Source organism: Arachis stenosperma, chromosome 6 (assembly GCF_014773155.1).
Source record: "Arachis stenosperma cultivar V10309 chromosome 6, arast.V10309.gnm1.PFL2, whole genome shotgun sequence".
Classification (NCBI taxonomy): Eukaryota; Viridiplantae; Streptophyta; class Magnoliopsida; order Fabales; family Fabaceae; genus Arachis; species Arachis stenosperma.
Genome location: NC_080382.1, coordinates 664,187 through 685,455, shown reverse-complemented (window position 1 = coordinate 685,455; position 21,269 = coordinate 664,187). Strand labels below are relative to the sequence as shown.

General features: G+C 31.7%; 1 protein-coding gene across 1 annotated transcript; it reads right to left on the bottom strand.

Moving 5' to 3' along the window:
• Positions 1-10,770: 10,770 nt before the first annotated feature.
• Positions 10,771-18,218, bottom strand: LOC130933002 (uncharacterized). Its single transcript, XM_057862486.1, has 15 exons — positions 17,736-18,218; positions 16,826-16,987; positions 16,611-16,727; positions 16,444-16,528; positions 15,816-15,924; positions 15,640-15,707; positions 15,397-15,522; positions 14,229-15,298; positions 13,743-13,943; positions 13,570-13,630; positions 12,987-13,100; positions 12,581-12,694; positions 12,396-12,502; positions 11,443-11,506; positions 10,771-10,942 (listed from the first exon to the last, which is right to left on the bottom strand). The coding sequence occupies exons 1-13, from the start codon at positions 17,804-17,806 to the stop codon at positions 12,401-12,403; spliced, it is 2,400 nt and encodes a 799-aa protein (XP_057718469.1). The 5' UTR covers positions 17,807-18,218; the 3' UTR covers positions 10,771-10,942; positions 11,443-11,506; positions 12,396-12,400.
• Positions 18,219-21,269: the final 3,051 nt, after the last annotated feature.

Here is a 21,269-nt window from a genome sequence, read left to right as displayed (position 1 = left end):
GTCATTTTAAGTTGAGTTCGCGGCAATGTCCTACAAATGAGAAAAAAAAGTAGAAATGAAGAAGATTCCGTATGCATCTGCAGTTGGCAGTTTGATGTATGTTATGATTTGCACCAAGCCAGATATTGCTCATGCTGTTGGAATTGTTAGTCGGTTTCTCTTTAATCTTGGCAAGGAATACTGGCAAGCAGTAAAGTGGATTCTCAGATACCTTAATGGCACTTCCAGAGTTTGTTTATGCTTTGGAAGTGACCAACCTGTATTGGATAGTTACACAGATGCAGATATGGCTGAAGATCTTGATTCAAGAAAGTCTACTTCTAGTTATATGATGACTTTTGCAGGGGAAGCTGTGTCGTGGCAATCTCGATTTCAGAAATGTGTTGCTTTGTCTACTACAGAGGCATAATACATTTTTGTTGTTGAAACTTCTAAGGAACTCTTATGGATGAAGAAATTTCTACAAGAGTTAGGCATCAATCAAGAGCAATTTGTGTTATTTCGAGACAATCAGAGTGCTATGCATCTCAGCAAGAATCCGACGTTTCATTTCAGATCGAAGCACATAAAGGTGAGGTATCATTGGATATGTCAAGCGCTTGAAATGAAGTCAGATGCACTTGAGAAGATCCATACTGATGACAATAGTTCAGATATAATGACTAAGAGTTTACCTGTAGTAAAGTTTGATTCCTGCAAAGAGAAGACGAGTTTGGTAAAGCAGTCTATTTTTACTTGAATTGGTGAGAGAGAGATTTGTTGGTGAGTTTCCAATTTTAAATAGGTCCCACACAACTGTAGAAAAAAAAACAAAAAATAAATAAAAGAAAGAGTGGCTTAAAGCCCGAGAGAGATTGAGAAGAGAGACTCTCATTTGAAATAAAAAAAAAAAAGAAACAAAGCAGGGCTTCGGCGCCGAAGAGAAGAAGAAAATTGAGGAAAAAAAGCATGCTTTTTTTATTTGATTAAACTGGTAAATTCGCTCCATTTTTTATGAAAATTTAGTATGTTATTCCTAGTGTAGACATGAATATTAGGATATAACTTGTTAGTTTTATTGCCTTCTTTTTTGACTGATTTGAGATACCCACTTTTGTGGAAGGTTTATGTTGATTCTATCAGTTTTGTTGATATATTTTGTTGATTATTGAGATGTCCTAATGTCACTAGAAAGACTGATCATGTACCCATTATTTTGATAGTGAAAGATTTTTTGGATTAGGTCCCGTAAATTTTTTGTCACTCTTTTAAAAGTTTTCCCATATTAAAATTCTAGTGTCTAATTATTTAATTTCTGACATTATATTTACTGCTTGGAGTATCTTTGATATTGCCTATTTAATCGCACAAATTATAAAAAAAATTATCTTTAGTGCTTTTGTTATTAGACAGATTTTTATTTAAACAACACAACTTTGATTCCAATTTGTAAAAATAGATATCACAGCTGCACACTTTCACACCATCAGCTATTGTAGATTTGTAGTAAGTACTTTTTTTTTGGGAAAATTCCACTCCTCTCCCCTGTGAGATGTTAAAATGACACTCTCATCCCCTCTATTTTATAAATGTACATTCCCCTTCCTTCTAACTTTTAAAAAACCTCCTCTTTAATCTATTTTAAACTTTTTGTGTTAACTTTATCCATTTTTTAAGAAAAAATAAATTATTTTTTGAAAAAATATCCATTAACAAAAATTTTATTTTTTATCATTAAATTTTACTTACTAAAATACCTTTTAATAAATTATTTTTTATTAATTGAATTGTATTTTTATTAAAATACTTTTACAAAAATTAATAATTAAATTATTTTTTTCTAAGATATCTATCCTTCAATAATATTTTATTTATTAAATTATGATTTTACCAAAATTTTTATGAACAATTACTTTTATATTTTACTATTAATTTTTTTGATATCAATATATATTATTTTAACATTAAATAAAAATTTTTTACCACTGTTAATATATATAACAATTAATATATATTGATATTGAAAAATAATCTTACTAAAATTTTTTATTTAATGTTAAAATAATATATATAGATATCAAAAAATTAATAGTAAAATATAAAAAAATCGTTAACGAAAATTTTGGTAAAATTATAATTTAATAATTAAAAAATTATTGAAGGATATTTTAGGAAAAAAATAATATAATTATTAAATTTTTAAAAAAATACAATTTAATCAATAAAAAATAATTTATTAAAAAATATTTTAGTAAAAAAATATAATAATAAAAAATAAAATTTTTGTTAATGGGTATTTTTTTAAAAAATAATTTTTTTTTCTTAAAGAATGGATAAAGTTAACATTAGTTAACACAAAAAGTTTAAAATAGATTAAAGAGGAAATTTTTTAAAAGTTAGAAGGGAGGAGGATGTACATTTATAAAATAGAGGGGAGGGGAGTGTCATTTTAACATCTCGCAGAGGAGGGGAATGAAATTTTCCCTTTTTTTTTTTTAACTATTCATACGTTACATTCTAAAATTTATTTATACTTCCAATCACTTTCATCTACACAAATATCATAAACCTACAAAATAAAATCAACAATAATTATTCTACATTGCTTTTGTTTATATATATGTTGTGCAAAAAATGTTTTAAACCATAATTAATATATATATCTAACCAAATTCAGAATATAATTTAGATTAAAACAAATATTAAAACATATTCAAAATAAGAATTCTTTTATCATAAATTCAAACTTTCAATCATGTTTGCACGCTTCAAAAACTACTTTATTTCTTTTTTTTTAAATATTTTAAATTATCATTCAATTAAAATGAACATATATGTATAGAGCTCTTAAAATTAACCAATTAATTTTTTTTACTATTCCAATATTTTAGAAGTGTTTAACCTTCTTCATAAAGGTTTTTAACTTACTTTATTACCGCAATCTTCCATCCAAAATATAAAAAATAAAAATATAACAAATTGAAAAAGAATCAAATTATAGTGAAAACTAATTATTATAAAAAAATTTCATTATCTTTCACAGCAAAAGATCTATTTTTTTATACAATAATAGAATGTGTAAACCTCAATTATTTATCTTTCTATTATTTATTATTTATATGCTCACACACCAAGTGTAATGTCAAAAATAAAAATTATTTGTCTTCTTGAATATTATTCTCTTAATCATTAAATTAAAAAAATAATGTTTTTTTTTAAGTTTCAAACTGTTATTATTTTTTATTAAAAAATATATATTAAGAAATGTCCTTGTCATATCAACTTTAATTTAAAAATATTAATAAAAAAAATCAATTTCTTAACTCTAAGATTAGTGACTCACATTATTACTCAAGGTTTCTCTGTCCTTAACACAATTTAGTAAAAAAATTGTCTAGAGTTACTTTTTATGTCTTCTTTCAAGAATTATATTTAAATTTATAGAAAATATAGACTAAGATTTACAATCTAAATTTAAAATTTATATAGAAAAACAATAACTCTAAACTAAGAGATATATCTTAAAAGCACAACCATGTCCTTTAAGCTTTCTGTATTTTCTCAAGAGTACTTTGGAGAGCTTTTGATCTGATTCAATTTCAATTTTATCTATTAGTTACAAGAGGAACCTGCACCATGGTTCCAGTCAAAAAATAATAATACCTTAGATAGCGTTTGGTGGAGAGACAGAGATGAAAAGACTGAGACTGAGAGATAGAACTAAGAGACAGAGATTGAAATAAATCACAGTATTCTGTTTAGTGCAAAATGGGAGACAAAAATTGAAATAAGAATGAAATTCTAATTTAATTTGTACAAAGGATAAAATTAAAATTAATTAATTGAAATAAAAGTATTTTAGGTATAAAATATTATTAAAGTTTCAGTCTCCATCTCTAAAAATTTTAGTCTCCTGTGTCTCTATTTTTTAGAGGTACTGAAATACTGAAATTTTGGGAACAGAGACAAAAATTTTAGTACCAGTCTCTGAACCAACAAACATAATACTGAGTTTCAGTCTCCTAGTCTCTATCTTAATACCTCAAAACAAATGCTACCTTAAAAAAAGAGATAATTGGAACAAATAGTACCGTTCAAAATATAAAAAAATGAGAGTCAAGACATAAACACAATTGAACAAAACAAAAAAAGTACAATATTTGCAAATTCAAAATTATGAACATTACATCTTCATAACTTGGCAAGAAATAATCCTTAGACAAGTCAATTTGAGAAGTAGACTGAAAAAACAATATTTATAAGAAGAGACTGACATGTTTATCGCTTAAAACAATCGTCATCAATGCTACATGAATACATGTTGAAATTCAAAGTGAGGCAACATATAAGTGGCAATGGTGCTAATGGCAACTAAACCATTAACCATATATGGTTCCTAAGTTAAAATTGGAAGCATGTGCAGTTTGAAGCACAAACTTATTCATGATGATGAATTGAATATTCTATGTATTAAAACATCATTCATTTACTTTTCCTCTTCTGCTTTCAGCTTTAATATATGATTTGTATTTAAATATCTTTAATATAAAGTGTGTGTTCAAAGATCCTAAAAGCATACAATGACCCGAATAATTTATTTATCACTATACACTCTCCCAAAAAAATCATTTGTATATATTAAAAGAATTCATCCAGTAAATAACAAGTTTTAGTAAACAAATTTTAGTCCATAAATCTATTCTTTGACTCATGATATGATCATCTATCTATAAAATCATAAAAATTGATTACACATAAAACTTTAAATTAGAGGGAGATCGAGGAACAATACAAAAAACAAGAGAAAGCAATTGAAAACTTTCAGTAATAGCATAAAATTAGGATGAATATATTTCTTATTATCACTGCCTTCTTCTTTGTACTTTTAAACCGCAATCTAACAACTACATCCAAGTTCATCATATCAAGAGCACACAAAAAAGATGCGATTGAACTCCAGTACACAAGCTAATGAAATTGCTGTAAAATTCAAATTCGTAATTTCTTCTCTAATATAATGGTAATAATCGATTAGTTAACTAAAAAATGTTTGTTTTATACGTAGTGACTTGCTTTTCAATTAATTAACTAAAAATATATTTGTTTTACAAAATAGGGAAAAGAAAATTTATATAATTTTCAAGTTGTTATAGTCATAGAAAATAATTAAGGGCATGATTCCATGATTAAAAAACTACCAAAAAATCATAACATAGAACTGATAGAGTTAATAAAAATTGCAATGCAAAATAAGAGAAAAATGTTATTTCATCCTCTAAAATATCATTCTTTAAACCGCCTTTAAATCTAATAATTTAATTAAAATAATTTTTTAATTATTAATTTTTCGATTTTTTAAAAAATCGTATCTAGTGAGATTTAGTTTAATTTTTATATCCCTTAATTTTCTCTCATTTTAAAACTTTATAGTTCTTGTTAGTTATTTTATCTTGGAAAGTTAAAAACACTTTTTTTTTTTTAAAAAAATATCCCAAACCAATTAAACACAAATCTATATCTTCTTATATACACTTGCCTTTATAAAATTCTCTTTTTTTTTTCATTAAGTATTGTTAGGTACGCATCTAAAATAATAAATAATCAATAAAGTATTTTTAAAATACATTTAAAAATATAACTTTTTTGATAAAATTAAGTAAACGCATCACATCTAAAATAATAAATAATAAACTAAAAATTTTGTAAACACGTCCAAAATTATTAAAAATCATAAAAAAATAGATACTATCAAGTGTAAAAATAATAGTTATTATGTTTATTTAGGTGATAGTTTCAAAATTATTCTTACAAAAATACAGTTTTTTCTCCAAATACAAACAAAAATGTATATTAGAAAGATAGAATTTTTTATTAGAGGAGGCGAAAAAGATGAAGACGGCATTATACATCTAAATTCCGATAGAAAATTGGAGCGCGACGAAAATGAGAGGAACACGAGACAAAAAAAGAGCACGACATGACGGAAAAGCACGGTTCGAGGGAGGAGTGCAACGAGGGAAGAGTGCAGGCGGTGAGGAACGCAGCAGGGCATGGAAGGAGTTTAGCATAAGGGAGGAGCGCGGCAACAAAAGAGGAGTGTAGGTACTGCAGATGTAGCTTTTACAAGCGGATAAAATGTTTAATGGAGTGAAATATGTGTTTTGAGATATTTAAAGAGGGGTGTTTTAAAATGTGTTAGGGTTTAAAAGATTTAAAATTAAACTGTTGAATTTTAGTTTTTCTCAAACTAGTTTTTGAATTTGTATTTTAAATTAAAAATTATTAAATTTATTTAAATGTGTTTGTTTTAATCTTTTAAATTAGTGTAATAAAAAATTGTTTAAAGAATAAATTTTTCTTAAACTAATTTTTGAATTTGTATTTTAAATTAAAAAATATTAAATTTATTTAAATATGTTTTTTTAATCTTTTAAATTAGTGTAATAAAAAGCTGTTTAAAGAGTAAATTTAAAGGATATTTAGTCGGCACCATTAACGATTGAGCTCTGGTGATAAAAAAATACATAAAAGTTATATTAGTGTAATTTTTTAAATTTAAAAGATTAAATTATAATCATTAAAAAAAAAGTTAAATTTTAAAGTAGCTATAAACTTGTACTCGATTCACAAAGTAATCTCTGAAATTAATAATTATTTAAATTTGTCTCCAAAATTCATAATAGTCTCTAAAATAATTTTTGTCCTTTCCTTTCTTTCTTTACCACTCACACCATCATTCATCACAGCACCACCACACACCACCATCACCTTTCCCCAACAGCCACCACTCCCGACATCATCATCACCACATCAAGAAACCACACTTCACCCTACCATCGACTCTCTCCTTTCTCCTCCTCTTCTTTCTCTCTCTCTCTCTCTTTTGTCTCTGCAACTTCCAATCTATTGATCTACCTTTCTCTGTCACTACCATCTCTCGTTTCCGCCATTACGCCTCGCCTTTGTCTTAAATAGCAAACATCATCAACTTAAATAGCAACAATCACAAGAGAGAAAGAGAACCGGGCTAGAGAAGAGAAGAGGGAGGCACAAGAAAACAAAAAGGAGACAAGAGAAGAGCGTAGACGGCGAGCAGATCGAGTGACGCTATAGACAAAATCGGGCAAAAAAGCTCCTTGGGATAGCATCATCTCTCTTCAGTAAAAATTGTGGAAGTCACAAAAAAAAAATGTGGCAGAGCTTCAGGCGGAGATCGATGTAGTAGAGGGAAGGAGGGCAATGCAAAAAAAATATGACGAGACCTAGGATAACGGTGAAATTGTGAGGTTAGAGTGGAGGAGGAGATAGCAGCAGCGGCCAGCGGAGCTTTAAACGTTATCGCAATGCCTCACCATCAACCAACGAGCAGCGCCTAAGTTCATCTGAAGCAGGGGGATGTGATATCGGGTTGTAACTAAAGTTCCATCTGGTTGGGTGTGTTTTGGAGATGGAGGCCGGTGAGAGAGGTGGCGACAGAGAGGGTTGAGGAAAGCTTGTCTCTCCTGTTGTGAGTGAGAGAGTAGTGTTGAGTGTTGAGTGTTGAGTGCGATAGAGTAGGGTTAGAGTTTTTTTTTTTTAATACAAAACGATCTCATTTTAGTCTTTTTCAATAATAAGAATAGACGAAAATTATTTTAGAAACTGCTATGAGTGGTATCGTAATATTATATTAGAACTTTAGATTTTAAAGGTCAAGAGTTTGACATAAGATGTTTATTATTCCTAGTATTCAGATAGTTATTCTGGATATTATAAGTGATATTTATTTTATAACTCATATAATCTATTATACACATTATACAAATATTTTATTAGCTCGTTAGTAGAACTCATTATTAAATTCAAAAATTATTTTAAATAAATTCGAATACAAATTCAGGAATTATTTTAAAATTTAATTCTTAAAAAATTTAAAAAGTAAACCAGCTCAACTGGCTAATTTCAAAAACCAAAACTTTATAGTGCATTCCTGTTAATAAAATTAATTAACAGATGGCAAATCTATGATGGACTCACCATTCGATAATAAATAATTAAATTGACTAGGGTTTCTTAAACATGATATACAATTTTGTTCATAATAATGATGAGGATTTGAAATTTTGAATAGTAGAATCTAGAATGGAAGGGGAATAATGAATGATGAGGACACCATGTGTGTGTCACTCTCTGACTCTCTGTCCTCTTCCATCATCTGATGACCACGACCCATTCCACTCTCTCCCTTTATTTTTTTATATATATATATATATTTTACTTCTTTTTCTTTATTTTTCCCAACTACCCCTCTATCAAGGCGTTCATTAATCATTATGCCCACACTAAAAATCTGTTGCACATGTTTTTTTTTTCTATTTTTTACATATATTTATTTTATAATATAAAAGTAAATTTTCATTTTTATTTTTTATTATTTATTTTTAACACAAAAGATATAACAAATATGATGCATGTAATACTCCTCTGAATATTATTCTGATTATTTATAAATTATAATCAACAATGCAATTAGATCATTAATATTAGTTTTTTATGTTTTCAATTTTTACTTGATGCTGTTTTGTAAAAAAACAAAAATCTTATAATTTTAAAAAATAAATTTCTGTCAACAATTTATAACTCAAATGATATCATCTTTCTACTTACCTAAAAAATTACGAATTTAAATCTTATTCTTAACTTAAAAAAAGGACATTTTTACAAAAATAAAAACATAACAATTTAATTATTTTTTAATTAATAAAATTTACATACACTATAAATTATAAAATTAACAATGATTAAATTCTCTTTTTATTCGATTAATTATTTTATAATAAAAATTAACGTACAATTTTTTTATATAAAATTAATAATTAAAAATTATTAAATAATTGTTTAATTAAACAAATTTTCTTTTATCAAAGATAAAGGAAACTCGAACTACGACTTTTAGATGAATATGAAGAGATTATGTCATTTAAACTATTACTTGTTAGTAATTTAATTAAGTATATTAAATCATATAACAATCGAAGAATTAATGATTTAAAATTTAAAAGTGTATTTGGTTTACGTTTTTATTTTTTATTTTTATTTTTAATATTTTTTATTTTTTAAATTTTATCAAAAGAAAGTAAAAACAATAAAAAATAATAAAATAGTTTTTTTTTTAACTTTTGTTTTATCTATCGGTCACAAAATTTGAAAAACAAAAAATATTAAAAAAATAAAAAAATAAAAATACAAAGCAAAGGCACCCTAAAATATTAAGAGAAGCATCATATGAGAGAGTGCGGTGGAAATGGAATATACCCCGGATGTGCAGAAAGTACACGCGTTCTGTAGATTTTGTTAGATCAGAAAACGACTCGCACATGCCCCTTTCCACTCCCTGTGTTCTTTTTTGTCCTTATATCTCTTTTTTTTCTCACTTTTCCTTTGTGTTTCTTAAAGGATTTGGGTAACAAAGTTATAATGAAATGTTTTTTAGTTTTATATATCTTTTAAATTTTAATACAATAAATACTTTTTAAAAAAATGACATTTTTACTCTTCTAACATATTTTTTTTTACATATTCAATCAACTCACCTAGATCCTACACCCACCGTACACAGAGATCCCATATACTTTGTTTGGTTATAACAAAAATAAAAAAAATATTTGTGTATTATTTGAATGAAAAAAGAACTGATGAAAAGAAAATAAAAAATATTTATTTTGTTAGATGAAAAAAAATAAAAAAATTATAACAGTATAAAATTATATTAATATTCTTATTATAAAATAAAGTATAAATATTTTTATTTATTTATATTTAATAAATATTATAATTTTATATATTTAATTTAAATTAATTATCTAATATGTTTAAATATGAATCTCTATTATAATAATATAATATATAAACTAAGTTTATATTAATAATTGTTAATAATAATATAACTAACAGTAACATTAGAAATACAAAAAATATAACATTTTATTTTTTGTTTTTTTACTTGTGATATAAAGAATTTTTTTTTAATCGAACCCACAATTCAAACAAGGGAAAAATACCACTTTCTATTCATTTTCTTTTCATCCTTTTTCTTTTCTCTCTTTTTCTCTCCAACCAAACACAAACATAGTGGTAATGTAGGTAGGTTTTCTTTTAGGGGGTTTAGGGTTGTTCATTCAGGGTAAGGTTAGAATTCATTTTATATGGTTTAAGATTTAGGTATTCAATTTTTAGGGTTGACCCATTATACCCAAGATGAAGAGAACAATTTTTTCCCCAATGAAGAGGAAAAGGGCAACTAGAACTAGGGCACCGTGTGCCGTACTTCATCCACCACTTCTATTATCTGATAATAATTCATAAAACGCTTGCCAAGCCATGTCCTTGTCAAATATTATTTTACCATCACGTATATATCTATCTGGAGAAATACTAATTTGTGCAAGAACAAACCTAGATTAATTAATCTAACATGCCAGTCACATGAATATTTATAATGTTACGTATTTCTTTGTGCAAGTGTATACCATGAACAAATAATTAGGATTTACTTCTCTCACCTATCACACAAAGTGGATATTAACTCACTAAGCTTCAAATATTTGCTAAGCTAATTTGAGAAATGGTAAAATACCCAAATGCATGGCACCATTATACTACAGCTTTAGGATTACCCAAAGGACAAAATAGTCCATTTTTTTGGGGGAGGGGTACCACTAAATTTGTTCCACAGATGTAAGAAATGAAAAAAGCCTCAGTTATGGGCTGGAAGGAGGAGGACCAAAGAGAAAAAGGGGAAAAGAGAAGAAATACAAACTAACAACGGATTAATATTAGTACATATTCATACATGGATAATACAAAAATATACATTTGTATTAGCAAGGAAGATTGGAAACTCCAGCGCCAGGTTGCATTTGCTCACTGCTCAGCATTCAACATAGTCTTAACAAATGTGTAGTATTATCACCAGCAGAGACAGCTGAATGGAATAAGACATATTTCAAAACTTCGGCAAATCAAAGGAAGGACAATTCTATGGAAAGTATATCCCTCAAGAGGTTGAGCTTTAATCGGGTGAAATACTGCTTTCATATCTAAAGCTAAGTCCTACTTTTGTTTCCAACATTTGAAACGTCTTATTTTTGTCCCAAACATTTTATTTTATCCTATTTTTCACTTTTGGTCAAAATTATTTTTTTTTTTCTACCAGAAAATCACTACAACTACCACCAGTCACCACAATTATGATTGTTATAAGATGATAATGGAGAAAATGAGTATTTTTAGAGGGGGGTTAAAAAATATTTAACCAGAGGACTAAAATAAAAATAAAACAAGATGTTTGGGACAGATAGATATTTCAAACATTGGAACGAAACTAGGACTTAACCCAAACATTAGACATTAAATCAGTATTTTACCCTTTATATTAACATGAATGCAAATGAACGAATGAGGAAGTTAGGGTAGAAGGCTTACCATCTGAGTAGTACAGATGATGGAAGCCGGATGCTGAATTTAATCTCCGATGACATGTCTAAACCTACAATCATATAGTAACTTTGTAAGGATAAATAAAACAAATGTCAATTATTGTGATCCAAATGCGCATTAATATAAAAGGAGTTGCTATGAAAAGAAAACCAAATATGTTTGTGAAATTTACTGATATAAATAAGGTCATCAGAATACGCTTGAAGACATGAGAAGACAATGCAAGAAGAAAGAAGTAAGGATCATTATTTCCAATTATGTTACTCAGTTGAGTGGTTGAGCCAAAAGCAAACAATATTAGGTAGCAGTGTCCAACTGATCCCTGTTTAACCTAATTCTGTCTAAAACATTCTAGCATGTTCTAACTAAATGAAGCACACATCAGACCATATCTTTCAAACTACATAGAAAAACCCACTTTTCAACCCCTGAAAAGGATGCAGTCATGCAACCCAATCGTGCAAAAACCAATTACTATATAGTTTTTAGGCTTCCATATGTATTCAGTATTTGTAACCAAAACGGAAAAGTAAACCTAAAGTAATCAACAATCTTATATCAATCCAAGAAAGGGAAGGGATGACCAAATATTGACTTGTACTTATTGGAGAATATAATGAAAATAATTGGTTGAGGATTTCCTAATTAAAAACATTTTGGACTTCAAACATTTTAATTCATTTTCAAAACAGAAGTAAGACAGTGATGGCTGTTCGACCTGACCAACAAAAATGATGTTTTTTTTTAAGAATATTGTGTTAGAATCGGCAGTTATGGAAATCATGCATAACTGTAATAGTGTAATCTGACATTAATTTAGTTCCCATCAAACATTTATATCCATAAAACGCAAAAACTCAATCGAAAATGGCAAAGTGTACATGACTCTTGTAGGCGTCTAATTAGCACTACAATCCCTAAAGGAAGTAATATATAACCTTGCTCATTGACTGATTCCAATGATGGTCTCATCAGGAAAGTAACTCGGTCCCGTGCCATTCGCAGCATGAGCACCATCATACTGGAGGATCCTAAGCTTTCCTTCCTGAAACCACAAAAAATGTTATCGGAAAAAAAATGCAAATGAAAGCATACTACATTGATCTCCCCAGCAAATGCATACCTTTGTTCCATAAACTAATCCTCCCCCAGCAAAAGGATGAAAGCAAGCCACATTAACCTCATCTTCTGCACTAGGAAGCACCCTAACAAGTTCCATATCCGACACTCTATATACCTAATAGACAAAGCAAATTCAGAGAATGAATTTCATATTTAAAATGATTTTAACAAATAAGGGGAATATAGGATAACTAGCATCAATCTGTATCGGTCCATAAATTGAGCAGAGTTGAGACTTCAGGATGGTCCCAGAAAAGGTAAAATATAAATTTTATGTACCAAAACAATGGTCACTTCATAAGCAAGCTATGGACTGCAACAATTGGTGAATTGGGTATTTCATAATTGGAAGCAACTCAGATGAGAAAAAAAGCCTATAGACTGAGATGAGTGGAAACGCATTTTACCTCTAATACTGTATATATAGGTAACGTCGTTTCTCCATCAATTACAATGCTTTTAAGAAGAGAACCATGACGTCGACCATAGGCAAGTAGTATGTGCTCAGACGTAGGTGAGAACTACACAAGGAAAAGCAATTGCATAAATTTTACTCCATGATATAAAGGCATTCCAAACTTTAGTTAATCAACTCAAGTGACAGAAGTAACTAATATTTAAAGAAATTCACATGTAAGAATACACTTAAACAAAACAATAAAGAAATACATTTTGTGCAAAAACACATCAGGAAGAAGTGGCCCATCTATTTGTGCACACAACACCGATATCAAACCAGACGTACAGGTGCATAGAGAATGTTGAAAACTTAACAATTATCATGAACACAAGGATGTAAAAAAGGCAGTAGAGATGAGAAATACTAATGTCATGGTGACAATTGAAAGCCACACAATCTACCCCTCCCCAGCTGTCAAAAAATGCAGTACCAATCTATACCATAATTCAATTAAATAGCTGACAAGAAACCTGTCTACATTTATAGATTATGAAAAATACATTAGAAACATGATAAAGTAACCAACTAACCTGAATTGACGTCAGACAGTGTGCGGCTCTGATTGCTCGTGAAGCAAGCACCATTCCAAATCTATTTGACAAAAGCAGATGACAAAATTATGTTGAAATTTAATGGACTGACTTGAATGTGCAAGAAATATAGAGAAAGCTTGGAAGCAATAATTGAAGAAAGTGAACCATACGTTGCCTCCTCTAAGGAATATATCCGCAGCTCGTACATTACTTGGTGTGCTGATATTGGATGACGAGTTGGTGATGTTGCAATACCAGGCTCTTGCTGTACTGGCGTTTGCAATCCAGGTTCAGCTTCTATATGTGGGAGCATACATGCAACACAGGCAGCTAAGAATCTACCACACGGCGAAAAATGGGCACCCATTTCACTACAAACACAATCATGAATTGAAAATATAAGTACCATTTAACTCGGAAGTCCAGATATTTCTGGTGAAAAGATTAAGTAATTTTTTTTGGGTACTTAAAATTTGAGTTTGATAACATTGCTGTGAAATATTAAGTTCCTAAAATTTAAGTTTGATAACATTGCTGTGAAATATTAAGTTCCTAATGATTAAAAGAGGCCCCGTTAAAAAGAAAAACAAAAAACCAGAAAACACAGCAATTAACTTCGACATATATATTTACCACATGTTGGAGGAAATACAAACCTGCAAAGGACAGCATGCGGTATAGTCAGACGGCATCTGTCAGCATTTAATGGAGCACAGGGATTTTTTATGTCATGCGACCATACTCTTAACTTCACGGTGCAAGGCAACTCTGCAGCCGTCACAGCAGTCATTGACGTGGCAAGTTCTGACTGGATTCGACTTATAATGGTTTGGATATCAGACCCATCATGTGGGGTACTAGCAGAGCTAGCAAGATTTCCAGATTCAGATACAGGTATACGGTATTGTGAAAAATGATTCCGTAAACCTGATCTAACAGAAGATCCAGGGATGGCAATGCCAGACGACATTCCTATATCTGCATTAGAAGTGGGATGGTTAGAGCTCAATGTGGAAGAACCAATATGTTGGCCTACACTGTCACGACTAACACCCATGTTAGGAAGCATTGAGGGACCACCAACTTGGCTTTGACCCATTAACCATCCTTGCAGAAAAGGTAGCTCCCATCCACTTGGGTCTCTTGCAGGAAAGAACTGAGGAAATTGACCAAACTCTGGAAGAACCTCACGATTGTTATTTTGTCTAGACAATCCATGTAACACCCCATTAAGAGAATAGGCATTTGTATAGTTTCCATGTTGGGATCCTTCAGCACGTTCAGTTTCATCAGTGTCCATACCATCCATTCTGAGGTTACTGATTCCAATACCCATTCCATTTGAGAAAGTAGCATGAGCTTGATATTCTGTACCAGTTTGAGAGCTAGTGGGCATCTCGGAGAATGTTTCCATGGGAGACACTGTAGTATTGTATTGCTCGGTTGCATGTGGGTCCGTTTGAAACTGCCCTGTCGCAGAAGATTCAATTTGCATGCTACTGGAGCCAACATCGGGACTAATGTGCAGGACTTCTGGTCTTGACTCATCTACAGGATATGGTGGCATGAAGAGGAAAGGTAATGACACGTAGGGTAGTTCACTTGATAAACTAGCATTTTCCTTGGGATGAATATTTGTGACGAAAACAGCAGGCGGGGGATATTGTAAATAGCCAAGTGATGTTGCCTCTGTCATTGATGAATCTGAGGAATCTAGATCATTGACCTAGCAAGCAACTCAAACATGTTAAAACAAGAAAAATCCTAAATTAATACACTGAGTAGCATACGTATCTAAGCAACCAAATATGTCAGTTCATTCACCTCGGCAGTTAAGAGATATGGTGCAGCATGTGGGTGAAAATGCACGGCTCGTAGTGAGCGCCTTGTCTTCAACACAAACACGGGTGATGCTGCTTCACCTTTCTTATTATAGTGCCATATATACAGCTGACAAGGTATTCCAGAACAGAATGCAACAACTTCAGGGGGACGGCTTGCAAGGAAACCGTGCAAAAACTCATTATAGATGGGAACATAGGAAATTAAAGAGGAAAAAGATCATACCTTGTGTCCTGATGCAACGGCAATTATTTCCCCCTTGGCATGAAAAGCAATGGATGCAATGGGTCGATCTGTAACATACACCCAATTAATTCACATGAGAGACAATACAATAAATTAAGAGAAAAAGAACAACCAAAAAGAAGTAAAAAAAAAAAAAACATTCACAGTAAGCGTACAGAAATGATGAGATATTATGCACTCTGATGTGTTAGCGTCCCATAAACGAACTACTTGATCCAAGCTACCACTAGCAAGTATTTGTGGATGCAATGGATGGAACCTAACCTGCAGGAAGCACATAATTAAAATTGGAGAATATACAGCAGTGCATCCTAAATGTAAACCTTATTGTAGAAGGATAGGCCATAAATTGGTCACACACAAAAATTCCACATCAAGCAAAATAAAAGCATCTATCATTGAATTGACAAAACCATCAATTTGCGTCTGCACTAAGCAAGCATTGCATGTATACTAGTGCTTGCATATATAAATGCAATTCGACCTTAGAAGGAAATTTGACTTCAAACTAACAACTACTAACCACTTGAACAAATTATTCAAATACAAGTTTAGGATACAATATTCTGTAAGCAATTAGAAAACCACACAATTTGAACAGCAGCCCATGGTTTTGATGGATAATAATGAAAACTTGGTGCTGAATTCCATAGAATTGTCACTTCCTAAATGCATACATTATCAAAATTCATGCTAGAGGATTCATTTTATACAATAAGCACCAAAAGAAATTAAAGACATAGATCCAATAAATGACTATGAAAAGCCAGATTACAAGCTTACCACCCAAGGCGTCCGTCTATGACCAATTAGCACCTTTAAGCAACTCCCAGTTTCACAATCAATTATCTTTACTGTGTGGTCACCGCTGTACATGACAAACAAACAAATTCAATCACAACAGAGTCTTAAATTAAATTTGGTAAACAGATGAACTAGTTATAACTTACTGTGTTGATGCAAGCACTTTTCCATCTGAACTAAATGCTGCTGCAATAGTAGACCTTGGGGGAGGCAACAAAGGGCAATACTTGGCTGACAAATGCCGCAATGACTCGGCTTCAACCCTGATTAACATTGTTAGATATGTTGGTCCACAAAATTGACCTTCCATGAAGAGTGCAAAAGAAATTCATTAACTTTTAGATTGAAGAACTACGAGTACCATGATAGGAGACCACGCCTAGCATCTCTTGCTACTTCATTTTTAGGACGGGAACTAGAACCAGATTTTGATTTAGATGCTTCTCCCCAGTTCCATTTTGCCACGTGTTTCGTTCTAGGCGAGATCTCTCTCCGCACTAGCAAACTAAATACGTTGCTACCACTGATGAATTTGGACACATCAAATGACAGAAATGTTTTAGAGATAAGTATTAGACTTCATATCCAATATGAAGTGGTTGGGTTGATATTCAGCATCAGCAATTCATACCAATGCAAAGCACAGTGTTTGCGGACATGACATGATATTTCAATAGAAGTAAGAAAATTTTGACAAAATATTGTATTCTTTAATCTTCTCCAGATAATGCATAAACACCCTAGGAAACAACCATACGGCCAATTATTTGTGATCAACTGAAGTCATTCAATCTGCTTCCAATCACCCAATTGTCTATAGCCAATATCCATACTACAATCACACATTACTATTATCGATCTCAGCACCCAGTTAATTTCACACTTCAAGATCCAGCTAGAAAACTAAATAGCAGCCAGAAACAACTAAAAACACGCACATCAGGCAGAATTTCAGCTGACTCAAATCACAACTACAACATTACATTGTTCCAAAACTCCCAATACCTAGAATTATCCAAAAACGGCACAGGCACAAAACAAAGACAGAGCGGCAATCAATAATGACAAAAAATGCAAATTTTCTCAAATTTTCATCCAAATCAAGGAACCCAAGAATTCAGAATCCCGAATTCCGTTCCGTCTCATGGGTTAATTGAAAAATCAAAGCCCAATTTGACTAAAAGCAAACAAAAAAAATCTAAGCAAAAGCAAACCGATGCGAAAAGGAGGACGGCGATAATCACCACAGAAAAAAAATTGTAAATCCTTGCCTGCTATTAGATTTATGAGACGATGAGGATGGAAGCGATGCGTGATCACGAACCCTGGGAAGCCCCGTCATTCTTTCTTCTTCTGTGAGGAACCAAAATTCATAGAAATTCTCGAGATTGACGACGACAACAAGAAGAACGCGGAAATAAAAAACAAGAAAATAAAAAGATCCAATCTGAAATAACGAGAGATCTTAATGCAAGCAAAGAGGATATTTATGATTATGATGTTTCCGGTGGGTTTATTTTTCCCCAAATCGAACAAAAAACAACCCTCACAGGCACCGCCTCTCTAGTTTCTCTCTCATCTCTCAATTTTCTCTCTCCTCTCGCTATGTCGCGTCGTGGGGCTTTTAATTCAGAGCCTCCGTGTTTGATTTTCAAAGGGGGCACACACACAGAAGAAAGACCCTAAGGAGACGACGGTAAAAACGAATTCGTGTGCTTTTCGGGGTCAAATTCGAATTTCCAAGAGTTTTGTGGAGGGGCTTGTGGAGATGAGAAGTTGCGAGGGTGTGTCTGCAAGGGTAGGCGTTGTTTTATGCTTTTGTTGTTGTGATATGGATAAGAATGAATGCTTTGAAGAAGGGACAAGATCCCTAGATGTGGACCGTTGGATTTTGAGGGAGCATAAGGATTTGGGAAAACCTAGATGAAAACATGAGAATAAACCGTTCGTTTATTACCTAGGTCCATCGATCAGCCTCGTATTAATTTCTTTCCTTATTTGTCTATCACCTATTGTTTGAAAATCCCTTGAAATTAGAAATTGAATTCAATCCCAATATTTAAAATAATTTAGATCAAATTTTATTTTATTATTTTATGTCAAAATCAATTTCAACTCAAATAAGTTATGACAGATACTTCGTTGAGTTGTTATGTCGGCGTATTGGACACATTTCAGACACACAAATTTTCTGTGTTCAAATGTGTTCTGTTCAAAAAAACCAAAAAAAATTGTTGGACACGGCCCAAACACACATGAGATAGTCTAAAAGATAAACTTTAGTGATATTTAGCTTTTACAAAAGTGAAATGGTAAAACCTAAGTCTTTAAATTTTCTCCTTCCACCGTCCCACCTTCTTTGGCTCTACACCCACTCACCCTCTCCTTGTCACTACCGGTTTGCCACCACCTCCGATCGTTGCTGTCACTTCTGGTCGTCGTCGTCGTATGAGTGTTAGTTGTCAATTTCCACAACTCTGGTCGTCGCTACCACTTCCGTCATGCTCGTCATCGTTGCTTCCTATTCACTAGTGCTTGCTGGCTGTTCATCACCTCTCCGGTCGTCTGCCTACTCCATTCCAAGTAAGAGAGATGTTTTTCCATAGTTTAATTTTTTGTTCTGTTTATGTTTTTCTATGGTTTCATTCTTGGTTGTGTATACTAATCACTTTATATGAATATCTAAGATCAAATAAACAAGTCTGCAACCATTTTCATCTTCTTGTTGTGAAAGGAATTGGAACACTTATTCTTTTACCCATTTCCTAAAAAGAAACAAGTTAAAGCCTAAACGTGCAGAAAATTTAGTATTTGTCCACACTAATCTTCGTCTTTTTTCAAGAAAAACTCCACAATACAATAAAAGAAAAACTATGATGTAGGATATTACTGGAGATGCTTTTTTACCAATTGATGAAGAAAATGGTGTTCTTGAAGTTGCTCACCTCCCATGAGTGCAATCCTTAGCAAGTGTCTAGGTAGTCCACAATTAAAACATAAACCTCTTCCTCTCGCCTGGTGAAATTGGTCATAGGTAGTTCTTTTAAAGTTTCCTTGACCCTGAAGATGCTGAGGGGCACGTCCACCCTTCTTAAAGTTTTCGCCTCTTGGTGGAAGACACTTCCCACGACCTCTGTTACTGGTACCACCATGAGTATCTCTCGCCAAAGCCATCTTCTTGACATAGTCCTCTACAACTCTTGCCTTATTCACCAATTCGAAAAATCTCCGAATCTCTAATGGAGCCCAGTACTCATGATGTCCTCCTTAAGCCCTCCTTGAAAACTAGTCAATCAATTATTCTAGTTAGATAGTCATAATTTAAGGTTTTGAAAACTCTAACATAAACAACAATGTAACAAAAGCAAACATTGAGTATTGAAAGATAATATAATTAAATGAGTTAAGGTTTTAGAGATGTTAAAACTTCCGGATTAATATTTTTTACTTCCCACCTTGATCATGCAAAGATACATCCATGGCAAATAATTGGTAATCAAACCCTAATCTTTTAGTGATTTAATTTCTCTTTAACATAATTAATCGCTAATCCCTTAGTCAATTACTTAAGAAAAGAGTTAAAGCACCTTCCCTGATTTATCCGCCATACAATTCATAAGAATCTCCCCTAGTTGATTCGATGTCACATATCAAGATATTTTCAAAACTTAAGAGATGTGAGAATTGGTTTTCAAACTCAATTCAATTAATCAACTTTTACAAGAAGTTAAAAGAACTAAAATCATAAAATAATTATTTCCCAACACATTAAAACCCTTTTGGATGAAGAGTGAAAACTTTTTCTAAAGAAAATATCAATACATTAATCAAAGGTAGAAAAGCTAAAACATTAATTCATAGGAATCAATAGAACTCCTAACATTAACCAAAGAGAATTAGTTGCTCATGTCTTCAGAAAAATCCTAAAATTATGAAAGATAAAAAGTATCGAAGAAGAGAAGAAGAGATGATCCCTCAAAACATCTCCCTTCTCCTTTTAAATACTAACCCTGAAAGGAATTCAAATTCAAACTAAAACAGAATCAAATTTAAAATAAAATCAAATCTACTAATTAATATTTTCCTCCAGCCAAGCTTTCCATATTTTTCTTTTTATAAATCCTCAATTAATGCTGTGATTGGTGGGCCTTTGTTGAGCTTTTGATTAATAACTACACAAGTGATGAGAAATTGGAGGTTTTGGTGGCTAAGTTAAAGTCCTTAAGAGTGGCTAACAATCTCACGTGGCACGTGAAGGATTCACGTCGTACGTAGAAGCCCAAATCTTGATTCAATTCTCTCTGGATAGCTCACGTTGGATGTGGAAAGTCTCACGTGGTATGTGACTTTGTTTTCCCTCAATTCTGGCCTCTATTCGCTCCTAGGCATTGCGCGTAGAAAAACTCATGTCCCACGTAAACCAGGTGTTGTACGCATGACACCTCAAAATCCTCTTGTTGTGCATACGCATGCTAGATGCGTATGCATGATGGCCAACATCCCACTTAAAAGTCTTCACGTCCCGTGTCTATTCTTCAACGTACCACGTTAAAATGGGAGTCATGCATATGCATGGGTCATGCATACGCATGAATGAGCATATTCTGCTACTTGTGTGTACACATGGTTCATGTATATGCACGGCTTCCGTTTTATCGTTGAATGCCAAAGCTTCCACATCCTATGTTGAAGTGCCTAATGCCCCTGGAAGACCTAATTGGTTTGGTGTGGCACACTACTCTCTTCCACGTTGCACGTGAAGCTTGGTTTCCAACACTTTGTGTCTTGGGAGTTTTCTGTTTAAT